The sequence below is a fragment of the Neopelma chrysocephalum genome, unplaced genomic scaffold (assembly GCF_003984885.1).
Source record: "Neopelma chrysocephalum unplaced genomic scaffold, ASM398488v2 Primary Assembly neopelma1_43, whole genome shotgun sequence".
Lineage (NCBI taxonomy): Eukaryota > Metazoa > Chordata > Aves > Passeriformes > Pipridae > Neopelma > Neopelma chrysocephalum.
Genome location: NW_020897702.1, coordinates 1,890,010 through 1,915,996, shown reverse-complemented (window position 1 = coordinate 1,915,996; position 25,987 = coordinate 1,890,010). Strand labels below are relative to the sequence as shown.

At 35.0% G+C, this 25,987-nt stretch overlaps 1 protein-coding gene across 1 annotated transcript in view; it reads left to right on the top strand.

Moving 5' to 3' along the window:
- The window catches only part of NBEA (neurobeachin), a 451,136-nt gene that overhangs the window by 223,430 nt on the left and 201,719 nt on the right, over positions 1 to 25,987 (top strand). The window contains exons 36-37 of the mRNA XM_027677697.1: positions 10,037 to 10,101; positions 23,126 to 23,234. Coding sequence (XP_027533498.1) covers positions 10,037 to 10,101; positions 23,126 to 23,234 — 174 coding nt within the window. The remainder of the gene's footprint in view (positions 1 to 10,036; positions 10,102 to 23,125; positions 23,235 to 25,987) is intronic.

Sequence of the window (25,987 nt, the reverse complement as noted above, 5' to 3'; positions counted from 1 at the left end):
GAAAAGAAAAGAAAAGAAAAGAAAAGAAAAGAAAAGAAAAGAAAAGAGAAAAGAAAAGAAAAGAAAAATAGTACTACCTGAGCTTTTTAATATGAAAGATTAATTGGTATGAGCTGGAAAGACTATATAAAGTACTGTGGTTTTTTAGTATTCCCTATGTAACTAGGGTTTTTCTTCCTAACATGGGTAAATCCTTCATATTCAAATTGAATGACATTTTACAGATTATGTGGGGAAGTTTGAAATGTGTCACTCAAAGATAGATGACGATAATAAAAACCTTTGAAAAGTACAATTTTGTTTGCACGGGACAAAGTAACTTTAGACATTGAAAAGGAAAGGGAAATGCGAAGTTTGTTTTCCTTTCATTTGCTACAGCAAATTAGATGCTTTTATGCTTTTTATGTTGGAAATTCCATGTTAACGACTACAGATTAGCAAGGATGTCAGAATTTTTTTTCTTATCAGAGCTCCTGAATAAAATCAACATTGCCAGCGGCTCACATCCAAGGTATGGTCTAAATTTACATGAAATATCACATTACAAATGTCTGAAGGTACATGTCATGGATAATTCAGTTCATATGGGCAGCCTTTTAGACTCTGAGGGATATGCAATCAAGGCTTTCCCCCAAAGGAATTTGGAGTTTCTGTGAAAAAAGACATTTTAAGTTTTAAAGGAACTTCTGTAGTTATGGTGCGTCATTTGTGGGTTTGGAGAAGAATAAAAAGCACTATTCTGTATTTTCAGAATCTCTCTAGTACTGTAACTTGCACTTGCCTACATCCACTGTATTTTATCCTAGTGTTACCTACTTCACTTGATTAGCACTGAGGTTAATTTGAAGGCTTTATTTTCTTTATTTCTTATATAAGCCATAATCATACATCCAAGTACTTGAAATCAATTTTTTCCAGATAATTAATAATAAACATATAATGATCCTCACTTTTCCTAAACTAGGAATTTTTATTTGGATTTAGTCTATTTTAACATAAAATAAATGAAGATGTGTTACGTTTGACAAGATCTGTGCTTGATTAGCTGGTCTTTGTTCCCTCAGCCTAGTTGAGCATGTCACAGCTGTGTTGCTGTTGAAGTGGCAGATTTCTTCAATAAACCATACAGTTTAAAGAAAAATACATTAATTTTTGCAGTGTAGTCCCTTCTTACTTCAGATTTAGATTTTGATTACTTTTTCCTTTTTTTCTTTTTTTCCTTCCCCTAGCCAAAACACTACAACAGTTTCTGATTACTTCCAGATCTTTTACAGATTCTTCTCTTTGGGGATAAAGCTTCTGGAGAAACTGAGTAGTTGTATCCCAAAGGACTTTTATCTCATGCCACTTGTATTTATTTTTCTGTATCTTATCTATTAACAGAGGAAATTTATTTTCTTAAACACGAAATAGTGTCCTATTATTTAAGACATCTTGCTACTTGATCTGTTTTAAAGTATAATTATTATAAGGATAAATCGTTACTTTCCAAAAAACACTATGCCATTTGTGATTGTAGATACATGTAGAATATCTGATAAATTTCTGGATTTTGTAGTTTTTCAAGACATCATTCATTCTGTATTTCCCCTCCCCCTATGCTGGAAGTTCAATCAAGATTGTCATTAAGGAGCCTTCTAGATGCTATTTCTTGTAAACAGGCTTTTATTAGAAAAAAAACCCAAAACTGTATGAGGAAAATAATATCCATAACCAAAAAATGCTTTACTTAAAACTGGCAATGAAACCTATTAGGGGATTCTCAAAGAATTGGTAGCATCTAAGTCCCTTTTATAAGTAAGCTGTAAGTAGATTCAGAAAATTGTTTACTTCTATGAAAAATTGTAGAACTTAAAATGCCTTAAATAAAGAAAACTATGCCTGGAGTATATCCATAACTTGAAAAACCCCAGTATGTGATTAATTAAATTGAGCTTCAGCTAAGCTTTTCAAATGTTGGTTTAACGGTGTGAGCTTCATAAATGAGTTGTGGATGTCTATGCTTTCTTATATATTAACTTGGAAACTGCTTGGACTGAATGCAAGTCTTGTCTCTCTGTATCACAGGCAGTCATTCAGCACATGCTTAATCAAAAAAGACCTCAAGGATCTGCTCCCATGCAGCAGAGTCCATAAAACACTTTCTAGGAGTTTGATACATGTCAACTGGTAGCTGTATACTACAATGTATACCCTACAGCAGACAAAACTATAAAGTAGCAAAGTGGGGCAGAAGATGGCAGAGGTAAGGGAAAAGAGTGAATGCCTTGTTATCCTAAGTGGCAAAAAAAATTTTAAACAATATCAAGAAATTAATCCCACTCCAAGGAGAGGTGGAAAAACAAATGAAAAAAAAATACTCAAAAGATGTGCCTGGCCAGAGTCAATTCTAAGGAAATCCTCATTGAGTGCTAGGTTTATCTCTGAAAATATAGGAAGACTCATCAGCCAGGCACTGCAGAGATTTCAGTAGGCACTAGCATATCTGTCTCTATTTTTGTAGTGCAAACAGGAGACAATGCTGCATATCATATCACCGCAAAAGTCTGAATTAAAATGTATTGTAGAGGGGAAGGAAATATAGAAACACACATGCAAACGTGCAGAAACTCATTGTTTCAATGGAAAATGTTTATCCTAACAAAGTTCTGCATCTGCTACACTACTTCCGTTCTGCAGCTTCTTCTCTGCTAACCCCACTTTTGTACCAGTGCTGATATTTATAAGACTAACTCACAAACACATGTGAAAACTGCTGAGACATTTGTTTCCTGGCTTAATGAGTTAAGCTGACTATGAGCCTTGTTCAAAAGCCAGAAGAGCTACTCAAAGAAAAGGATTCAGGATTGCAAATTTGGGAGCACAGAGGAGAAGAGAAAAATCATGACTCATGTTTTCATGGCAGCTGTAAGTTCAGATCTCTACATCTAATAGAATCATACTCTTAGACTACACTTTCAGTGCTCAGTCTAGGCTCTCTCTGGCCAAGATCACCCTGGCAGAGGTATCGTATTTTCTCCATGCCTAGGTCCATGTTGCTGCTCAGTCCCTTTCATCAATATATGTAATGGTGGAAACAGTCACATCAAAGCTAGCTAAATTAACTCTGAGTAAAAAAGTTATTTTTAACTGATTATACTGCTAGAGTAGCCATAAAAGCAATAACTTACAGCAGGCAGCAGGTAGGATGGCTGGGGCTGTAGGAAAGACAGCTGCCTCTGTGACAGTCAGGATAAAGGAATATTGGCATTTGATGGGAGATCAATAAGTTAAAACAAACAAAAAATCCCACAGATTTTCATAACTGGACAAAGCACTAAAAGGGTGAGTATGAAAATGTGAGCAGTGTAGCTCCAAGCTGAGGCTTTGTAACTTCACATTCTACCACAGGCTCAAATTTAAGTTCAATAAATGGAGTCTTTGTGCCTGAAGCTAGTACTTTCTATAATATTCTCATCCTATTTGGACTACATAAAAGTCCATCAAGACAAAAGCAATAATTCTACTGTGTCCTTATCCAGTATCACATATGGTACAGCTTAAGTGTGTGAGATGAAGTGTGTACTTATGTTTTGATATTGATTTTGGGCTCTTCACAATCCACAACATGGTCTATACACAAAAAGGTTGTTGTATACACTTAGTGTAATTTCCAAAATGAACTCCAGTACAAGTTAGAGGAGAAGCAGAAAACCTTTTCCTTTATACATATTTTTTTTGCTCTGGAAATTAAGTGGTTCATTGACTAGAGGGCTTATGTTTTTGTGCATGGGTTTTCTGCTGGTTTTTTTTCCCCTCAACATTTCTCATTTGCTTTATGGAATTCTGGAAAATAATTTTCCAAAAGGTGATTATTTTGCACGAAATTTTTTTTTTATTATTATTATTTTATAGTAAAGAGAAATTACGTACATTAATTCCTTGTCTGTGTGTGGAATGTCTTCCAGCCCAGTCTCAATCTTCATCTCTTAGCCATCTGCTTCTGATAATCTAACTTTCAAATGGAAACCATCAATATATTCTTTCCTACTCATTGAGCAATTTTGCTTTCTTCATCATTCTGTGAGGTGTCCTTCCAGATTCCCGTACACTCAGAAAACTAATTCTGTGTTTTGCTTTTAGTAATAAGCAGGATGTTGTCTTTTTTATCTTATGGTAGAGTCATCTTGGAACTTCTGATCCTTTCTCTTGCCTGTCCTTGTCAGAGTATTTTTGTCAAAAAATGTCAAAGAATACACTTATTGCACACCAGTGAGATGCTGATCTGGAGTTCTTCTAGATTCATGGCAAAACAGGCATGATCAGAAAACTGCAGGAATTACTTCCCCATATCCTAATATGGAAAGGTGTCTTCCCCTGACTTCTCTAAGTTGCCTACAATTGAGAAGGATCTTAGATCAAAGAGGAACACCTAGAAAGTCAGAGTCAGATGATATTTCTTAAAGGGCTGAGAAAAGGTGCAAAAGGTCATTACTGGAGACCATAATTATTAATAAATATACTATAGTTTTGAGCAGTTTCACTATAATGGAAATAATGTGAGGAGTAGTTTTCTGTACATTCAAAGATCTTTTATTTATTTTTTAAAGACTTCAAATTAGTTATCTACCTCTAACGTCAAAAACTGGTGAGGTAAAATGTGTACTGGCTTTTAGGATTAATAACCATACATAGTGATACATGTTTTAATAATAATTCTAGCATCTCTTAAATGAAGAACTATTTTTCCAGTCAGGAAGTAAGTTCTAGAAGTTGTGGATGTATGTGTGTCTTCTAACCCATATCTTCTATCCGTATTAGAAAAAATACAGAATTTCTACAAGGTGATGAAGGTTAATTTTGTATCATTTAAATAAATGTGTCCATTTCCCTAGTGTTTGGATAATGTAAATGTTTTTGCAGTTGTAGATTTTTTTCTCCTTTCTTCCAAAATACCAATGAACTATTCCTCTGGGAATGTTTGACTTCATTTTCAAGATAAATTGGGCAATTACCACAGGTGATTGGAAGGGCAATGGGTCTCTGTGTTTCCAAGAAAGTGAAATATTAACATATTACTCCAAGTCAAGAAAATGGAGGAAAAATGAGGCCCTAGTCTTGTGAAAGTGAAATCTAAAACTTTCTATTACCTTTGTTGCATTGTTAAATTCATATTCACAAAAACAATGTTATGAAAGTTTCGTATTCTTTTCCTTTCTGTGATTTGGCCAGAAGCCATGAGTATTTGAATACTTGCAGCCTTGCCCTCCAGGAGGATGTCATCAGTCACTTTGCAACTTGCTTATTGTGGGAAATAGCCACTTTTAAAATGGATGACCTATCACAAAATCCTAAAATTGATCCCAAATTGATTTAAAGGGTAGACCTAAAGTACGTTTTATTTATCATCTATCAGCAGTACACATGTGAACGTGAGAGACGTATACAGGCAGTATAACTGGAATTCTTAGATCTGATTCTCATTTCAAACAATAATGGAAGGTTTTAAGACTTCAATATCTTTAGATAAATTCTTCTAGGAATGGTGGGGACAGTGCTATGATCTTAAAAAAAATATTATCATCTCAAAAATTTATGACTACAGTGATCAAAAATTTATGAGACTGTATCTTGAAATTAGTTCATTTTGCTGTTTTTACTTGCTTTTAAAGGATGAGATTTTCTGCCAGAAAAGAAATACAAAACATTTCTTTAAATCTTGTAACATTTCTTTTGAATATTTCCTCTTAAATGAAGTAAAGCAAGTTATTGGTGCACGTAAAGCTATTGGTGAAGTAAAGCAAGTTTTTGGTTATGAATTTGTTGGTGGTTTTAGAAGGTAACCCAACATGGAGCTCAAACCCAAGCTAAATTACATGTGTGTTGTGAATTGCAAACACATTTTTATAACATTTCCTCTTCCTTCTCCAGACAAAAGGTAGCACCTATTCAGCTCCACGCAAGATTTTCCTCCAAACATATTCAAGGGTCTAGGCAAAAGAGAGCTGATATAATAGAATTTCATCTGTCTCAAGAAGTTTTAATTAAAATACAACGATTGAAGAATTGAGGTGTCAACTGATTTATTAATAACTTAGACTGGAAAATTCACTAAATGTTCAGTATGACAAAAGAAAAAATACTCAGATTAATTTAAGACATGGAGAAGAGAGAATTTCAGAGAACATACAATTGATTGAACTTGTAGTGGAAGGAGAATTGTAGGGTGGTTACTACACCAGATATCTGTCCATTCTGTAACTGCAGTTTCTGGAGAAACTTGAAATTTATGACAAAATTTTAGACTTCCTTGCAGAAAGTAGAAAGGGTGAGAGAACTCTGAAAATCACCATTCCTTTCCTTTATAGTAATTACTTTTTAATACTATCACAAGATTTTTTAAGATATTTTCTAATCATCATGAATAAAAATTCAAAAATTTTATTGCAAAAGTTTAGTTGGAAAGAAGTCTAATATAAACTAAAAAAAGTTCTTACCATGCCAACCCTGGTAGTTCTTTTTTTTGCTCCTTCACTATTTTTTCCAGGGCAAATGGCAAATTTTCTGTTATCAATTTAAGAGTTGTTAAATTGATGAATAAATTATGTCTGGAATTTTTTTTTTCTTTTGTGTTGTAGATTGGAGAATTTTAAAGAAATAGGACTAGGAAAATACACTGAAAAGTAAACTGTAAAAATTGTGACAATATCGGAGTGTAAGAAAATGTATGTCATTATTTAAAAGAAAACCAACTGAATTTCAAGTAATATCTGTACTGTGTTTTGGTTCATTATTTAATATTTTTATCCTTTTACTCTCATCTTGATGTTATTCATCTCCTGTCTCCCTCTGTGTGGACAGTTTCATAACAGGATTTAGTCTGAACCTTCTGTCAGGAAGGTGTACTGATGCATTCTATATGCAGTAATACTTTTCAAGCAACAACAGAGTAGACGAGGAGTACAAGTTAGGTGGGGACAGGAGGGTAGCAATTGCCATTATCCTAATAATTTAGTGCATATTTGATGCCTTCAATAGAATTTTGCATAATATAAAATATTTAGAACATAGCCAGACTGGAAGTAATTGAACTAAGAGTCTAAAGTTACAATATTTAGTGATTATATATGAAGATAATATTTTTATTTGTTTCAGCATGAATAAAATTAAAAATTAAATTCTCATTCTGTTTTTAATACGAAGAAGCGATGGCATCGTTCTTGAACACTATCTGTGTTTGACATAACATGTCTCTGTCTTTGAATCTTCTACGTCCCACCTTGTTCTGAAAGGTGCACTGCTGGCATTAATAGTCATCCCCACTGCCATATCAAGCAGGAGCCCCAAGGAAAGAAAGATCAATGCATTCTTGTATAGAAGTAGTTCTCTGGTACATGATTTTGTCAGGGGCTTCTGTTATTTCAGCATGCAATTGGCATCAGCATTTTTGAGACACAGAAAAGTCTTCCAGCTCTTTTTTAAGGCTGAGAAGATTCATGACATGAACTTCACCAAAACCACACGAGATGTAGTGCAGCCATTCAAGCACTTAGCTGCTGATAGCCAAATGTCTATGCTACGATTCTACTTAGCTATAGCATAAATCTTCCAACTATTGTTAGTACATCCATTTCATGTGGTGTTTATCTTTCCACTTCTTGCATCTTGAGGTTGAGAAAAATTTCTGTGGAATCCAAGATAATATAAACAAAATTGCTCCACATCTTAATCCAATTCTTAAAGTGCATGCAGTCACCTGAATGGCCATTGCAAAGGCAATTGTAATGCTGGAATTTTTTAGTATTTCTATCTAATGTTTGCATCTTTTAAAAAGAAACTGGAAAAAAGAGAACCAGGTGCCTCTTCACAGGTCATCTCTCATGATCATGAATCTGTTATGTTAAATTATGCCTAAAAGTGAGAGGAAATTTTAGTAGTAATAATTATTCCCTTATTTGTGGATTAGTAAAGGGTTGAGAGTTTGTAGTGAATCTTGTAGTAGCTAGTTGGTACTGAAACAATGCATGAGCCATGAATCCTGGTTTCTTTCTTGTTCTGCAACATTATGTTTTCTACTAGCTTTTGGTAGATAGTTGGGCAGGTTTCAGGCATTTTTATCATGAATAATTACTTTGGATAAATTGATGAGATTTTCTGCTTATGAAGACATAAGAAGAGATTTGTTTGCTTCCGCATAGATATCTTTTGGATAGATGGCTTTTCAGGTACCTTAAGATATCTCACATAAAATCCAGTTAGGCATTTTGGATGTCCTGTAGAATCCGAGACATTTGCACTGAGCAGGAAGATCTGACAAAATACTTGTGAGAATCTCTCTTTCTTTTGCAGACACAGGTAGACTCTCTGCTTCTCTTTAAAAATTTAATTAGCATGCTTTCTTCTACCTGTCTTAGGAAGCCTTTTTTCTTTTCTTCTCCGTCTTTTCAATTTCTTTGCTGATTTGTACCAGTTCTGCTTTCCTGACTGCAAAGCCATTGCAGCTATGGTGCAGAAAAGCATCTCAAAAGAAAATGCTAATAGGGGTTGCTATAGTGTACAGTAACAGGCTCTGATAAAAAAAAAAATTCTACACTGCAAACACTGTCTTTAACCCAGACTTCTGTTTCTTAAAATGTCACGAGGTGATTATGCAATTGAATTCTTTCATTCTCAGTTTCTCAGAGTGATTTTGTACTCCACTAAGGTGATTTAACTGCTTCCAAAAGTTAGATCATTGGTCTGGCTTCAGTTACTGCATTAGCAAAATTGAAACACAGAAAAAGGACATTACAATGGTTTTCTAGCTCACAAGCTAGAGGTTTGAGTGCTGATACTCTGTCTTCTCTAACTAGGAGTTACCTGCACAGTAACAGGTCAACAGTATGTTCATTATTTGGGTATTTTACTAGCTTGCTTTTTATAGAGCCAGTCATGAGTACAAGATTATTGTTGCTGGGGGTTTTTTAAGATACATGACTTGGTCAAATCTGTGAATTCTCATATAATCAGTAAGAAGCACTTAGTTGATTAGTTACTAGATTTCAAAGTTATTCTTTGACAAAATTTCCTTATCTATGCAAGGCCATCTTTTTTTTGCCCATATCAGGAAAGAAGCATTGAGAATTTCTACCTGATATTTTTAGTCCTCAAAAAAGTGAAATGTATACCAGAATAGTTCTGTAACTGTAACTCTCTCTACCCATTTTTGTTTATACTGTGAAGTCTGAGACTTGAAAATTTCTCTATGAACTGTAATCCAGCTAATGTACTTTGAGTTTTTTTCTTTATAAGGAAAAGGAAGTGTTTATTACTCTTAAAGAAAAGTTTTAAGGAATTATTTCCAAAGGAAGTAATCTTTACTTTCTAGAGAGATATCTCAATCTTTTTTCATCTCAAGTATCAGAAATCAGTTGGTGTGATAGAGACAGTGAATTGTCTGACAAAAAGATGTTTGTTATGCATTAAGAATTTTCTCTTTAACTTAGTGGTATATGAAGTAAAAGCCTGTTATCTTTTAACATCAATTAGGTGGTTTACATTGGTTTGAAATTTCGTCCTGGAAATCTATGCTAACAGTAAAAGAATTTTAAAAAACCAGTTTGTGATCACTGGCTGGTTTTGTTTTCACTTGTAATCAGGAAGAAACAAAAATTGAATTCAAGGCGGATAGATGGTACATAGATTATTGTCTTCCCTATATAATAATATATGCAAGGTGTAAAAATGAAGCAACGTGAAGAAACTTCTGCTATGGTACTTTGTTGCACTTATGTTCATTGGACAAGTGTATGAACTGGAGAAACAAGATGTATTTTCTATTCTCTGGACAAGAAAAATATAAGTTGCTTAAGAGTGAAACAGAAGACATAACCACTTAAAATTTATTTGAAAATCAGAATGAATTACAGTTTCTAAATGATCAGGTCATTCTTCTCTGGGGGAAAAAAATTAAGAAGTTCAGCCTAAATTCAGTCTCTTTAGGAAGTCATCAGGGTCAGATTCAGATATGTGGTTTAAAATCCTTGGGTTTTGATCATGTTATATTTTATCTTCTTAGGAATGGCAAAATTCTATTCAGAAGAATGCAGGACTTGCATTTATTGAGCTCATCAATGAAGGAAGGTAATGAATTTTAAAGCTTTTGAAAAAATAGTCATTTTGCATTTATTCTATTGGGTGATAATACTTCTTCACCATCTGTTCCAAAAAGATTCTGAAAAGGCAATTTTAATTAAGAGATTTATTGTATAAATACTTAATATAGTAAATATTTCATTTTGAAATGTGTACATTTTGAAAATTTTGTTTATTGACAGAAGGAAATAGAGTTCCCTTGAACTGTATATAAGTTTGGGGTTATCCGAGAATTAAACCACCATTCTCCAGAGTAGCAAGGTTGTTTTACCCAGACAATCCAGGGAGCCCAATCTGCAAACCCATCTGCTGCTCCATCTGTTTTAGGAGCACAGCGTTCATTTTGCAGATGTACTTCTCTGTACTGCTATTTCATGATGAATTATTTTATCTAGAATTTCTGGTCCAATTTGAGTCTGTAAAACATACATGACATTATGTTTATATGATCTTCCTTGCTTTTGCAAATTTTTATGATACTTTAATATCAGTCCTCAAGTAATGTTGGTGCTGTATCGGTGTTCAACTGTGTGCAATGTTTGTCAGTACTTCTAGCCAGCAAGCTGGGCAGCAAAGGGGGACCTTCAGTCTTCCTGGTAGTGGAGTACTCAAGATAAACAGTAATGTGTGTGACTCGTATTGGCCAGTGCATTAAATCCAATTGAATCTACGTGTTTTGTTATGTGCAGATAAAAAAAATATAACAATATACCTGTTGAAGAGATGTTCTTATTTTATGTGTGATTTCTTTTTTCGCCAATGATATCTCATTGGCAAAGTGAAGTATCAAATCTTCTGTTTATTGTAGGATATTTTTTGTCTAGCTGATATTTCAGTGGTTAAATAGTGAATTTATTTAAAATAAAGTTTAGAAAACATCAGAGTATAGAAATATAGGAATATGCGTATTAAAAAAACAGGAGTATGTAGCTTAATTTTTGGCTGATGTAAATTCTCCTAGATTCCTTGTGCACATTGAAGTTACACCACAATATAACAGAGGGAAACATAGTCCTTCCACTGGAAATTCTTCTTGCTATGAAGTGCCAGTATGAGTTTTTATACCATAATAGGGTTCACCTGAGTTGGTCGTGTACTGCACATTATACAATAAATATTACCTGGAAATAGACTGAATAATTATAGTAAGGTTATGTTCTTGGATAGTAATACACAGTACCATTTTGACCTATTTTATTTTCTCAGCCAGGATATTAAAGTCAGATACTATTGTATCATAGCTATTGATAAAATGATCCTTCTGAACAAATCCTATATCTGCATATTTTTAGCGGTCAGGTATTAAGATACCAGTGGACCTGATCCCCTCTAAGTGACTTTTCAAAATAAAGTAGTATTTAAGAATTGCTACTTAAATCCAGTCAAAGGAATGTCTAATCAAACTGCCTTTAGATACATATTCCTCTGTATAATTTTCTCAGAAAGGTGTTTTAGAAAAAGTGTATGTGCATTACTAGAATACTCTTCTTTGCAATCAGCCTTTTTTTTTTTTTAATTTACCGTTTTGGGTATAAAGATAACAATCCTTTAACTGGAAATTGTTATAAATATTTATTCTGCTTAATAGCTAAACTTGTGAATGCAATTGTGCCGTTGTCAACAATTAACAGGACATAAACAGTTGATGAATGTGCAGCTGAATTAAAGTGCTCCCTAGGATAACCTGAAATTATAAACTGGATCATTTAAAGGAATCTAACAAAGGATCTTTATAATTAAAACAAAGCAGGGTTAATGGGATGTAAAATTGCATATAATCACTGTGCAATAATGATTGAATTTTAAATTATTAAAATCAAAATGAAGACTAAGATTATTTTGAAGGACTTTCTGGGTAAGATTTTGAGAGACCTGGGTAATAAATCAACAGTTTTGAGACAGAGCTTTCTTTTGAGTATGGAGGAAAAGGTTTACATGTAATGGAGAGGATCATAGTCTTTCATTAAATGTCTATGTTTTAATAGACAAATCACCATGCTATAAGGTGATTTTCTGAGTACCTAACTTTTGTTATTTCTTTTTGAAATAATTCAAATGCCTTTCTGATCCTTGACTTTATTAGAAATATTCTGAAATAAAATATTTCAGTTTAGTTGTTTTTAAAAAATAACATCTATATTCCTGTTATTTAATAAATTGCATTTTCGTTTTAAATTGGTTGATTTACAGTATTTCTGTTTTTTCTTGGTTTAGATAATGTTTTATTAGGAAGGTCTGAATAACACATACTTGTACAATTCAGTATACAAACAACTTTCTAAAAATAGAACTGTTGTAACTGGTAATTAGTGTTCAGTGTAACAAGAGATCTGACTATAGATTTAAATTAATACTTTCAAAGTCTGTAATATACCTGAAAGATTTAGTGACATCCTGGTTATGATCTTGAGCTTTATGCTTCTTTTTAATCATGCTATGAATGTGTGATGATGAGGGTATCACACATGTCAAGAGCTTCACTGACAGCAGCTTAATTAGGATTTCAGGTTTACATTGGGGTATACACATAAGTAGGCTTCTTAATTTAAGAGCTGGATGCATCTGCCATGTTGGCTGTAAAAGGAGACATGAAAAGACTTTAGGAATGTTGTGTGAGGAGAGTACAGCCCACATTTGAGTGAAGTAGTGATGGATGAGGTTGAAAGAAAAGGGTGCATGCTGACAAGAATGAGATAAGATAGGAGCACCCACCTCATGCAAATATGTACACAAATGCATACAGCTTTGGCAACTGGGAGTAGAAATTACTCCACATGTAATCACAAAGCTGTGACATCATTGGAATGATTGAGATTTGGTGGGACAGCCTGCACTGCATGACAGAAGTGCTGTGATAAACAGATACAAGTTCCTTGGGACGGATAGGCAGAGAAAGCAAGGAAGGTGTTGCCTTCTCTGTGAAGCTCTTCAGTGAGTTGGATGACAGTCTGATTGATAACTTGCAGGACAGGATGAGAGGAGAGTCCAGTAAGGGTGACATCATGGTGAGAGTTTGTTACAGACCATCCATTCAGGGTGACGGAAGGGAAGAAGAATTCTTTAAGCAATTTGGAAAGAAAGAACCATTCTTTAAACACTTTGGAGAAGTATCTGGATCACAAACCCCATTTTCCCATGGGGATCTTTACCCTTCCTGACAACCTCTGAAAGTGCATCAAAGTGGGATGCGTGTAGTCAAGACAATTGCTGAAGAGTGCTGGGAATGACTTCTTGGTGCAGAGTGAAACAACTAAGAGTGACAAGCAGCTGGATCTGCTGTTTACCAGCAAGCAAGAATTATTTTTGAATGTAGTAAATAATGGTACCTTTGGCTGTAGTTACCATGAAACAGTAGTGTTCAAGATCCTGAGGGAAGTGAGGATGGAGAGTAGCAGAATACAGATTCCACGAGTGCAGATTTTAGCCTGTTCAGGAAACTGATTAGTAGGATCCCATGGGAGGCAGATGTGGAGGTCAAGGGAGCTCTAGAAAGGTGGCAGGCTTTTAAGTACAGCATCATCCAAGTGCAAGAACAGGAAAAAAGTAAATGTATCAATAGAGTGGTTTGGCTAGCTAAGGAAATTATAGTAGAGCTCTGATGCAAAAAGAGAGTGCATAGGAGGTGGAAGTAGAATCAGGCTACAAAGGAGGAATTTAGAAACATTGCTTGAGCATGTAAGGAATGTTGTCAGGATGGCCAATAGTCAATTGGAAGTGAGACTTGGAAGAGAACAACAAGGGCTTCATTAGAAGGCTAACCAAGGGAAATGTGGCTTGTTGCTGAGTGGGATGGATGACAGATATGACTGAGGTACTCAGTGCCTTATTTGCCTCATTCTTCATGAAAGTTTCTCAAGCCTCTGTCATTAGTGAAAGGGTTCAAGGAGGACAACTAGAAACAGTGGATAAGGACTGAGTCAAGAATGCCTTCGGACAACTTGTACCATACAAGTCCATAATACCTGATGGTGTACATCTGATGGTTGTAAAAGTCCTTGCTAGGCTGATCACTATGATCACAGGTGCCTGAAGAAAGGCGAAGATAGCACCCATCTTTAAAACAGTCCACAAAAGCCAGAGAACTATAAGTTCATCAGTTTTTTTCTGTCCCTTGAAAAACCATGTAGCAAGTCCTTTTGGGGCACATTTCTGGCCGCACAAAAGAGAAGATAATTGAGAATAGTGAACATGGATTTACAAAAGACAAACCTAACCATTTGCCTTCTGTGATAAAACAACCAGATTCGTGGACAGGGTGATTGCAGTGAGCATCACTTACCTTGACACTAGCAAGGTTTTCACACTGTGTCCCACAATATTCATGTATCAAAGTAGGAACTCTACATTCTGAAGGGATGGACAACTAAATGGGTAGAAAATTTACTACTTAAAGGAGCTTCAAGGGTTGTGGTTAATTGTTCGTACCTTAGTTTGATGTCTTTGACAAGTGGAGTATCTTAGGGATCTATCCTGCCTAAGAGAAGGATGTTACTGCAAATACAGTCAGAAAATAGCTCTGGGGAAGCAGTAGCACTCAGATACAACGTATAAATAAGAACAAAGGTGTTTGATTTTTCTGTCTTTGACCAAGTTTTCTTGCTTTTTTGTCCCCCTCACCCAGTATAACTTTTGATTGGAGGAATCATTTATCAACTCTGAGTGGTTGTTTTATGGAGATTCAGCCTACGTGTTATCTTCCTTTGGTAGAGGATTCCTGTCATAGATATTTCTGTAAAACCGGGCACCAAATGTCTGTATTTCTATTCCAGCTGTTTGGATTTGGTTTTTTATAATCTCGTATTCTTTACTACAGCTGTAGTCCTACCTCCAGCTCTCCTAACTCCAGACTAATAGTCACTTTGTGTTAAACAAAGCATACATTGTTATGGTAACGATCGGTGTCCTTGTGAGGTCAGTACAGCTAGAGTTCTTAGATCTGTTAGAGATTTTGAGGTATCCTCTCACCTTCTAGTATTGCCTGATGAGTATTGCCTCAAAGGGAAGGCTAATTCTGAGGTACAGGCCATCTCCGTTGTAACAGCTGGTCTTGGATGTTTACTGAATGGTCACCATTTCAAAGAGACAGATTCCTCTTGATTTAGAAAATTCTTATGTGAAATAGAAAATCTTTATAAAGAGTGGAAGATTCCTTTTACTCAGCTCTGAGTTTCACTGAGTCGGTTACAGCTTCTGTGGCGTTTCTGAAACATTAATGGTTACCCTTCATGAAATTTATCTTGCCAATGTGCTCATGTTGTAGCCAGTCTTTGCATGCTATAATTTCAAACTTTTTTCTAGCAAATTCTTCATCATTGCCCTTTTGCAAGAAATGAGACCTCTGTGTTAGACATTACCTTCTAAAGTTTATAGAAATTTACTTTCGAAGTATTTATAGCAGTACTGTGTCTCGTGGAACTTAAAAACTCTTCAAGTCAGACTAATTTATGAATCCTATGGCAGATACTAAGCACAACTATAGGTTTCATTTATTATGAATGCCATTAAGAGGAATAATTGTCAAAACAACTATTTGGTGAAAATATGACCTATTTTGAGGCCATAATAATCTATGGAAAAAATAATCTATGGGCATCTGATAAAAGTAAGTCAGAGAAACATCTGTTTCTCTGGACATGTGAGTTGGCAGAACTTCAGGAATGAGTAGAGGAAGCAAGACCTTAGCTAAATTATAACAAATGTTCATTTTGTAATCTATTTTGAAAATTGCTGTTTGAGAATTATCTGCTTTTTTTAGTTTATTTCAAATTAAAAAGATTGGGTAAAGTAAGCTCAATTGTTCTGTCTAGCGGTGTAACACTTATGAGCCCTCTTTCTCACTGTGTGAAATTATTACTAGGAAAAACTGACTGTGGGATAGCAAAGTCAGTTTAGGATAGTTAGCTAGTGAGATAAGAGTTTTCATCCTTCAGTTCTGATAGGTGTAGAAGTAGCACCCTGATGCCAGACTCTGATGCTAAAGAAAAAACTCAGGAGCAGTGAATTGAGGGTGAGATAAGGAAAGGGTTTAATTTGTTCCTAGGTATAGATGTTACAGGATGCGCCTGCAGGCTGTGCCTGAGATGTTACATTTTATAATACTATCTGTCCAATCCCAAGTGTTTCCACCCCGTTACTTTTGGTCTGATCCACCCCCTGGCCCACCCCCTGGGAATTGGGTCTGGGGGCCTTTGGGACCACTCCTTCATCATCTTCACCATCTTCAGAGCACAAAGGGTACATGGTCACCCAGTTCTTGACTGTGTTCTGTTGTTCAGGCCAAGATATGAGTGTTCTCTAAACAGCATAGGCCTTGCTTTGACAAAAGACTAAACATTTCTACTGAATTCAGGGGTAGAATTTATATGGGGAGCATGGAATGGGGCAAGAGGGTTGAGGAATGTGTAAACTACTTGTGCTACAGGGTGAAGGAACAAGGGCTGCTGCTTCTAAAATCTACTTCTACTACTTATAAAACTTATAAAGCTTACAAAATTAGAAAAATAGGAAACTAAAAGGGTCTTAAGGCATCAACCCCAATCCACATCTATATGTGTTGCAAGAATTTTGTGGTTTTTACATGTTTCCAAGAGAGTTTGTGTATAGTCTTATCTTTATATCCAAAACTCTAAAAAGTTCTCCCAGCCTCTGACTATTTATCTGAGTGACTTCATGGAATGTGGAACTCTACAGCATTTTTATACTCCAGTATGTGTAAAACAGAGGCTTCTGATTGATTACGCATACTTTTTCACAACTTCCTTTAAGCTCTAAGCACTCCAGAATTCTAAAGTAACTTCGCTGAGGACAGAATTCAGGAAAACTATCTCCCTGAATTTAAAATAAGTTCTTATCTATTCCCAAACAATATTTACCAATAACTCTTATTTATGAATCGGCATGTCCTGAGACACACTCTGCCCCTCGTCTGCTGTTGCTCAGAAGTCTGAGATTCTTCCATTTTTTCGTAAAGGAAAGCCTGCCATTTACTCTTATTCCTACAGATACTTAAGCCCTGTCATGCTAATTGTAAAGTACCTGCATACCTTAATTCTAGTTTTTACTTCTATTTTCCATATGTTCAGCTGGAAACTCCGCAGGTATCTGTACTGAAGGATCATTTCTCTGTAGAAGGATTTGAGTCACAAGTGATTTCAGACTGCTTTGTTGATGGATTCCATACTGAAAGTCCTTTGATTCAGCCTAAAAACAAGTTAAACCTGTTTCCTAGAAAAGAGAGCTTTAACTGTGGTTTTTAAATTTGGGGGCATTAATAGAAATCAAGCTTGTCTGGGTGAAGAGAAACCTTAAGTTACCAAGTCAATGTTTAATCTCCACCTTATGCAGTAAGAATTAACACACAAAGAGGATAAGATTTTTGCTGATCATCAGTTCCTGGTTGAGACCAGCTTATCTTGGGAAGAGCACAGCTGCACACTTGGCTGAAGAAAGAGTCACACAGGTTAAAGGTCAATGTCTTTTTTCTTTTGGTAAAATTTCTGAATTGCTGGAAATGAGTATTAAAAAGTACAGCAAGCCTGCGGTGAAAAATTTCATACAACTCCGTAGCCCTTTGGAAGCATTTCTTGGGTAGAGAATTGTAAGTATGACCTGAAGGCCTGACTCATCACTGTCTCAGCATTAATCTAGTTACTAGGTCTTTTGAGGGTTAGTGTTTAGGGCTTGCTAAGACAGGGGTGAATGAGAACAGTGGGTATAACTCAGTCACAGTGATAAGGAGATTTCACTAAAGAAAATGTTTTATTTCCAAAGGAGAGTGAAAATTATATGGCTCTCAAATTCCAGATCATCCCTCTGTATAGTAAGTAGCAAGTATATAGGCATTCTGTGCCTCAAGCTCCTTCTTACTGGGATTGGTCACTCCAGTACAGGTTTAGGAAAGATAGATGGGAAACAGTTGGGCAGATAACAGAAATATCAATCAGGATATAATGGGTGGGTTTCAAACCCGCATTAGTATAAATATTATACAGTGTAAGGTTTTACATAAATATTTTATAATGTAACAGTACGTGGAGTTCACCTTCTTGAAACTATATGCTAAAGTCTGCTGGTTCATCTTTTGGAAATGTCTGAGGACAATCTATCACTGAAATTTTGTGCAAAATCATAGAATATAGGGCTAAGAAAAAGGGAAATACGTTCTAGAATTTTATCAGAAGGGATATTTCCATTGAAATAAGGCAGCATTAATGTTACTATGTAAATAGTGACTAGAACCTGTCTAGAATAGTGCTGACAGCTTTGGCTATGTATTTGCAGAAAAGGTAAAATCAGCCTACATTAGTAAAAACCCTCTTACCAACTGTTTTGCCATACAAGAAAAGTCAGAGAGCTGATTTACTTGGCCCAATAAAATAGGGGTAGATGGAATATTAGAAGGTCAGCAGAAGGAAGAACTGTGTAAAGCTAAGGGCAATGTTTGCATGAAAGGGAACAGTAAAGGCTGCTCAAGAATACATTTGGATTGGAAAGTAAAAGGGTTTTAATCTTCTGAGGCCCTTCCAAAACTGTGTTGGAGTCAAGAAACTCAATCACATTTTCATACACTGAACACACATTTCATGAGCTAGATGTCATGAAAATACCTTTAACAAGCTAAAGACAGTTTATGAAATAGTTTCTATGATGTAGCTGTGTGTTGCAATGAAAGAGCGAATTTGCTGACCTAGAGGTCCTTGTTCCTTTCTCTTAATTGTAGTGTGTGAAGGGAAATTTTTGTTTTTCTTTAATGTATTGGCAGTCTTTGATACTACTGAGTGTAAGATTTCTCCTGGTTGAGATTCTTTCTGAATAATTTCTTTTTTTTTTCCTGTGAGAATTGAAAAATCGTTGCAAGCCCTTATTCTCATGCAAGAAAAGTCAGAGGTTTCTTTTTTTTTTAATTTTAATTTTAATCTTATGCCATGCATGTGATTGAGTTAATGAGGATTTAGATAAAATGGTTAGTATTCAAAGGATGGTGACATTATCATGCATGTTCACCACATGTAAACCAGTTAGGACAGTATGCTGAGTAGTGCTGTGTCTATATGAATTTGAGATTCAGAGTTAGCTGGCTATGATTTAATCCAGATATAACAGTAATAAAACTTTTGCCATCTTTTTCTTAGTAGAAATGTAGTTTGAAAATACATGGTAACTTTCAGTTGGAAGTAAAAATCAGTACCAAAAATTATTTGTAAGTAGGGGGTTTAAAATTCAAAAAGTAACAATTATCCTTGAACAAACACAGCAAGCACAGAAGCAAGTAGCTTTGCAAAAATGTCTGTAAGACATTGCTTCCTTGACCTTGTAGTAGCTGCCTCTCAATGATGAGATGACACATTTAACTGCTTTAACTTATTATGCTTCTGTTTTCAGCCCTACATTCTTGCACTTACAAAACAAAACATGCAGGCCAAGATATTCTGAGGCATTTTGGAGGCATGCAAGATTTCTGAATGATGGCCTGGATTTTAACCCTTCCCTTTTTTTCAAAAGTCTGTCTGACAAGGAATTTTAAGACTAGTGTGATTATTAATGGTCTTCTAGATACAAAAGCATAGTTTACCTAGTCTTTGAAATTCTACGTTAGGTGCATACAAGCACCTAAGGTAAATGAATCACACTATGTCCCTTACTAGCACACATTGATACAATATTATTTAATGATTATATAGTGTTGATGGGCTGTGGCCTCACTTTGGTCATAATCCCAATTTGTTAACACAAACAATTTTTCATCTTTTTCTTGAAGAAATCACAATCAGTGATAGAGATATGAGAATGCATGAAACAAATGGCAAGACACAATTAAATAATACTGAGATACCCACAGATAAGACTTTTGACAATAAACAAAAAGGGTGATAGCATAGTTTTCAATGAAACCAAGTAGCTTGGACTGGCCTTTATTCGTACTGCTTAAGGTTAGCACCTGCTAGAGCAGAGTGTCTTCATTCATTCTGCATAGCACTTAATCCAGTTCTTCCCTGAAGCCTGTGCAGTTCCTGCTTCGCCTTAAAATATCATTATTATTTTATCTGTTTAGTTCAGATTGTTTGGATTGACATGAGGTTTACTCTCCTGAATGATGTGTTCCATGTGTGCTGGGGTATGGAGTGAAAACATCTGCAGAACTTTCTTGGGTAGCATTGGTCTGAGTTTAAATTGATTAGGTTTCTTCACTGTGTCTCCCGTCAACTGTTCTTTGGATGATGGCTCTATATTTTCTGGATTGGAGTGAGCCAAAAATTGAATGGGGGCTCAGCTAATAATTTCAGTGCTGAAGGCAGTCAGGACCCAGTACTCAGGCATGTTCCTTGATCACCTCTTATTTGTCATCTCCTTGACTTTGGACCATGAAGACCTGTGGCATTTCAAGGTTACCTGAAGTATGGCTTAGTTTGGCTATTGTACTGTCCAAAAACTGCAGCATCTCCAAGGTTGTTCTCAAATGCATCAGTTCTCTCACTGTCTGTAGCAGAAAGGATCATTAGAGGGGTGGGAGGTAAAGCTGAGGTCACCAGCAATTTTAGCCAGCTGGTTTGAACCTGCTGCTGCATGTCTATAAAAGTTTTCTGTAAAGCAGCCGGAGACTTCTCCCTGTGTATTCCCTGGCAAGAAGTTTATTTATAAGTTGTGCAAATTAGCATTCTTTGGGCATCCATTTGAAGTCCCCTGTAGTGCATAAAAGGGCACAGAGAATGTGAATACTTCTTACTACAGGTAAATACAGTTACGATGAATATGATATTTATTTATCTTTGCTCATGAACAGAGGCAGCTTAGATTTTTATGTTTGTTTGTTTGTTTTGTGGGTTTTGTTGTTGTTTTGGTTGGGTTGTTTGAGGTTTGTTTGTTTGATTTTGAGGTATAAAAACCATGCTCAGATGTCCCAGATAATAAACCCAGTGGATTGAAGTTAGTCGTCATCTTTTCTCATCAGGTTCATGGTGGTAGGGAAACCTATAGCCATTCACCTAAAACCATTTAGAATTAGAATTCTTATCTGGACCACAGCTGGACCATTTGCACTGTGCTTCATTTATTCCATAGGTTATTCAGGAAGGAAGGAATGTGCAGCTAGTAGACACTTGAAATCTATGTCTTTTCTGTTTTGAAATCCTAGCTAGTTGCTTCCAGGTCATTAATGTCATATGGGAAAGTTCAGGAAGACCTGTGTTGCAAAATGTGATTAAAGATGTTAAATACTCAGTTCTTCATTTTAGAGAAGCTTGTTTATGTCATGAATCACAGAATGGTTGATGCTGGATATCATCTGGTCCAACCCCCTGCTAAAGCAAGTTCACCTAGAGCAGGCCACACAAGATTGTGTCCAGGCACCTTTTGAAAATCTCCAGGGAAGGAGACGCCACAACCTCTCTAGGCACTCTGTTGCAGTGCTCTGTTAGCCACAAAGTAAAGAAGTTTTTCCTCATATTCAGCTGTAACTGCCTGTGTTTGTTCATGTCCATTGCCCCTTATCTTGTCGCTGGGCACCACGGAAGAGTCTGGCCACATCCTCTCGACACCCACTAATGTTCACTCCTAATCCATATCTGAGGGCGGTTCTACACTTACCTCTTAACAATAAAAATCTGGACTCTTAACAGTAATAAAACACTGAAACGTATTTTCCAGCAGGGTAGATTAAAAAAGCTAAATTTTGAAGACTACAAGGTCAGCAACTTTAGTCTTTAGCTTATAGTTTGCAAAATACTTTTTGCTTTCAAAAATAGCAAAGGGTTAGATAAAAGGATTATTAAGAGCATGAATGTCCAGTGTGAAACCTTGATCCAAGCTTGTTTGTCTTTATCTCTAAACAGAGGCCCCTACACTTATGTCTTCCCTTGCCACACACACACATATTAAATATTAGTTCAGGGTGATTTCCTTCCTTCACAGATGGTAGAGCACACCAAAGAAGGCAAGAATAGAGTTCAGATCTTTCCATCTTACAGGTGTAAGGTCTAGTAATCATGGCTTTCATTTCTAATAATTATAATTTTCATTTGTGGTGCTTCTAACAGCAACACCAGCCTTAGGGTGGAATTTGCTAGAAATCTCACATTCTTAATATAAGAATCTCTGAAATTCGGTGTGTTTCCCTGATGCTGCAAGAAGGAAAATCCCAGACCATGATCCAATTTGACACAAAAAGAAACAGTTCTTCCTGAGCCTAAACAGACCTGTTGGATCATTTAATCCTGAAAAATATTTCCTCCAGGCTGATAAGAAGACCAGAGTAATTTTTAATAGAATGGCCAACCCTAGATATGGACTATAGGGACAAGAAAGCAGTTGCTTCCATTATTGCTGCCCAATAAAATGTTAGCATTTTTAACAACACAGTGTTGTTTATCCTGTAATTTTATTATGCATCTCATGGTATTTTGTGGCTTTTACAAAAGTCTTCATTTAAGGTGTCTGACTGACATCCTCAGTCTCAGTCCAGTTTTAATCTATTTTTATCTTCTTTTAAAGTAAGATTTGTCTAGTTCTGATACCTTGAAAACATGTAGATATGGTGCACCTTTCACTCTAGTGTTTGAAAACCATATGAGAACTACTGATATTATTTTGCAATTTTATTAGGACTTTAAATCTTCGGTAATCTCATGATTTTTTAAGACTGAAATTGGAATACCTTTATTTAACAATATAATGGCACAAATAAAAGTTTAAGCAGTTGTCTAGATTTTTTAAATGATAGTACACTACTCATATTCATATTGAAACTGTTGTTAAAAACATACTCAAAATATAATACTTCTATAAAGAACTTTTCCCTTCAATAATAAAAACTTTTTTCAATTTAATGTCATTTCTTTGTGCTTTCACCAATGCAGAAAAATTTGGATCAAATTAATTTTTTATGTCAACTAATTTGGCAACTCAATTACAGTAGCTTCATTTATTTTAATTTTTTTCCATTTTAAGTAAATCTGATGAAATAGTTTATCTGAAGTACATCAAAACAAAAGGTTGATTTTGATTTTTCTTATTTTAGATTATTATGTCATGCAATGAAAGACCATATAGTGCGTGTCGCAAACGAAGCAGAATTTATTTTGAACCGACAAAGAGCTGAAGATGTCCACAAGCATGCTGAGTTTGAGGTAAGTCTGAGAGTTGGTGCATTTCTGATTCTCTGTTTTCACTCACTTGTCACCTAGACTGTAACCCCAAACAATAAGAATTTTTTTTTCTTCCAAGGAAGAAATTTACATTGAAAGCATTTCAAAACTAGTTTTTAAAAGCTTTAGTAAATGTCAAACACAAGGAATGAGTTTAATTTCTCATCTTGTCACTGAAATTCATAAAAGTATTTACAGCTTGAAGAAAAGCCTTAATCAGAATGTCTAATCTGATATGGCACCCTTAGGTTCACAAAGAACTTTTCTGATTTATTGAAAATAGTAATGCAAATCACATTAGAATTTTTTTTTTTGTTGAGTTTTATCAACAGAATATATGAGTTCAGTAAGTAAAGCAATTAATACACTTGCGATACTTCATCAAAAATAAGAAATAGAAATGTTTTATCAAACGAACAGTATTTTAAGGTCATTTTGTTGGAAAGTCTCAAATTTTGGAGCACTCTAGAACATTCACCTGCTATAATTTATATATTGAAATACGATATTGCATATCTTTCTTGATAGTTAGGAATTGTTGACCATTGACATTAAGACTGTTTAAAATGTCTATTCAGTATTGGAAGAAGTAACAGAGCAACTGACTCCCATAACTCTTTAATGTCTATAATTCTTATTCTGAAAAGGAATTAGCATTCAATTTTTTTTTTAATCAATGAGTGTTGCAGTATACAATTTAAATTACGTGGTTTGAAAGTGATCCAAATGTAAAGAAAAACTGTTTTAAAACTTGTTCAGTTTAGCAGATTTTCAATTATTTATACAGAATTAATTTTGTTCCTATAAGAAAAAATCATGCAGAAGTAATGGAGCAAAGTTAAAACTTCATTTTTGACATGACTTTATCAAATATGGGTTTGCATTTTTATGGTGTTTTATACATTTCAGTAGCACTGGGTTTTATCATTTCCAAACCTGCCTTGTGTTGTCATACATTTGTGTAGATGTAAGTATAAATGTGCAAACATACATTTCCATGTTTTAATGCTCAAATGACCTAACATTAAGATAGACTGACGTAGTATTTATGATAATAAATAGCTGTATCAATTTATTCATCTGTCAGAAAATGTCAACAAGCACCTGGTGGCAAGAAATACGATACAGTACTCTTAGTTTTGATGAGGTTTTTATCTTCTTGAAACAGCTCTCTTAAATGTGCACTATGATGTACTAGTTCTTGTGCTCCTTGACCTAGCTGAAAAGTGCGAGACATAGAGATATCTGTTGTCATTTTGAATACACATAACCTTTACTTCATTTTGTCAGAGCAGACAGCAGACACTTGTCGTATGGGATTGCAACAACTTTATTACCAAGCTTATACTGGATATTTTGAACATAGGTAAAATCACATTTACAATTAAGTGTATGTCAGAGTGAAGTTTCATATTGCCTCAACAATAAATAACATTTGATATTTATCAGAGCATCATGCAGTAACCTAAGATAACAATGGAAGATTGAGTTATCTGCTCTTTGAAGAATACATTGAGGTATAAGATCTGTCAGAACTCTAGACAGAATGAGAATATTCAATTAACTTCCAGCTTCTGTTAGCAAATAGGATTTAGAATATTAACTAAATTCCCTAAAGGAATAGACTTAAGTCAGTCTTATTGTCTGGTGAAGAAACCAACATTTTTCATATATGAAAATTTTCATTACATTTGTCACCTGAAAAGCCTCAGATAAACATTTTAGATGAGTAGGATAAAAACTGCAAGTCATAAAAGAAAATTATGAAATGTAGACTGTGTTAAAGGCGAAATTCCCATGTACTTAAATAAGGTGATGGTTAAAGTCTGAAAGAATGTTTTATGGATTGTCTTTAATAATGGTGTGAATACAACTGAACATTTTACTATTCATCTACTTGAAAGCAGTAGGGACAAAGAAATTTCTGGTAGTTTTCTGTTACATAATTATAAATCTGTCCTTCTGTTTTTAATAAGCTGTATTGGTATATGTTCTGGGGTTTAGTACATGTTAATAATTGCTCTCAACTAGAGATGTGGGGGGATTTTTTTTTTTTTTATCCTTTAAACTTTAATTGAATCATTATGGATAAAATTATTTGGTCCAAGCTGCACCAAATTACTGTGTCTCCTGTGTAGTGGGGAGGCCCTGAACCAGCATCTAAAGTTTATCCTGTGACTTGTAGTCAGGGCCAGGGAAACTCATCCCAGAGTGGTTGCTTCACAGTTAACCATTGTTTTGTTGACCTTTGTAATTGTTCAGGAAAAAAAATGAAAATTTAATTTTACTGTCCAATGAACTGGTGAAATATTAACCTCATTACTAAAGCAGATCATTGTACTAATTGGTGCTTCCTTATACAAGAAGATAAATTGAAAAATGAATTAACCCTTTATGAATTTGTGTAACCATTGTTCTTTTCCAGATAGATTACTTGAAATAATGTCTGTAAACACAATGGAAAGACCATTGTTAAAATCTTACTGAATGCTAGTGTGATCTGTACTAAAAAGGTAGCATGCAGAAATATGAAGAATAAAATACAATTTAGTATGAGGTTAATTTTAATTGCTCTTTTGAATCCTAGAAAATTGGATTCTATTCAGTACTGTGTTACAGCATTGAGTGTTGGTTAAATGTACACAATAACTGAGTGCAAAAATGTCTCTTAAAAGGCATCTTTTAAATTAGCTGTTTTGAGAATAATCTAGCCTTTTAAATTTATACCTAGAAAA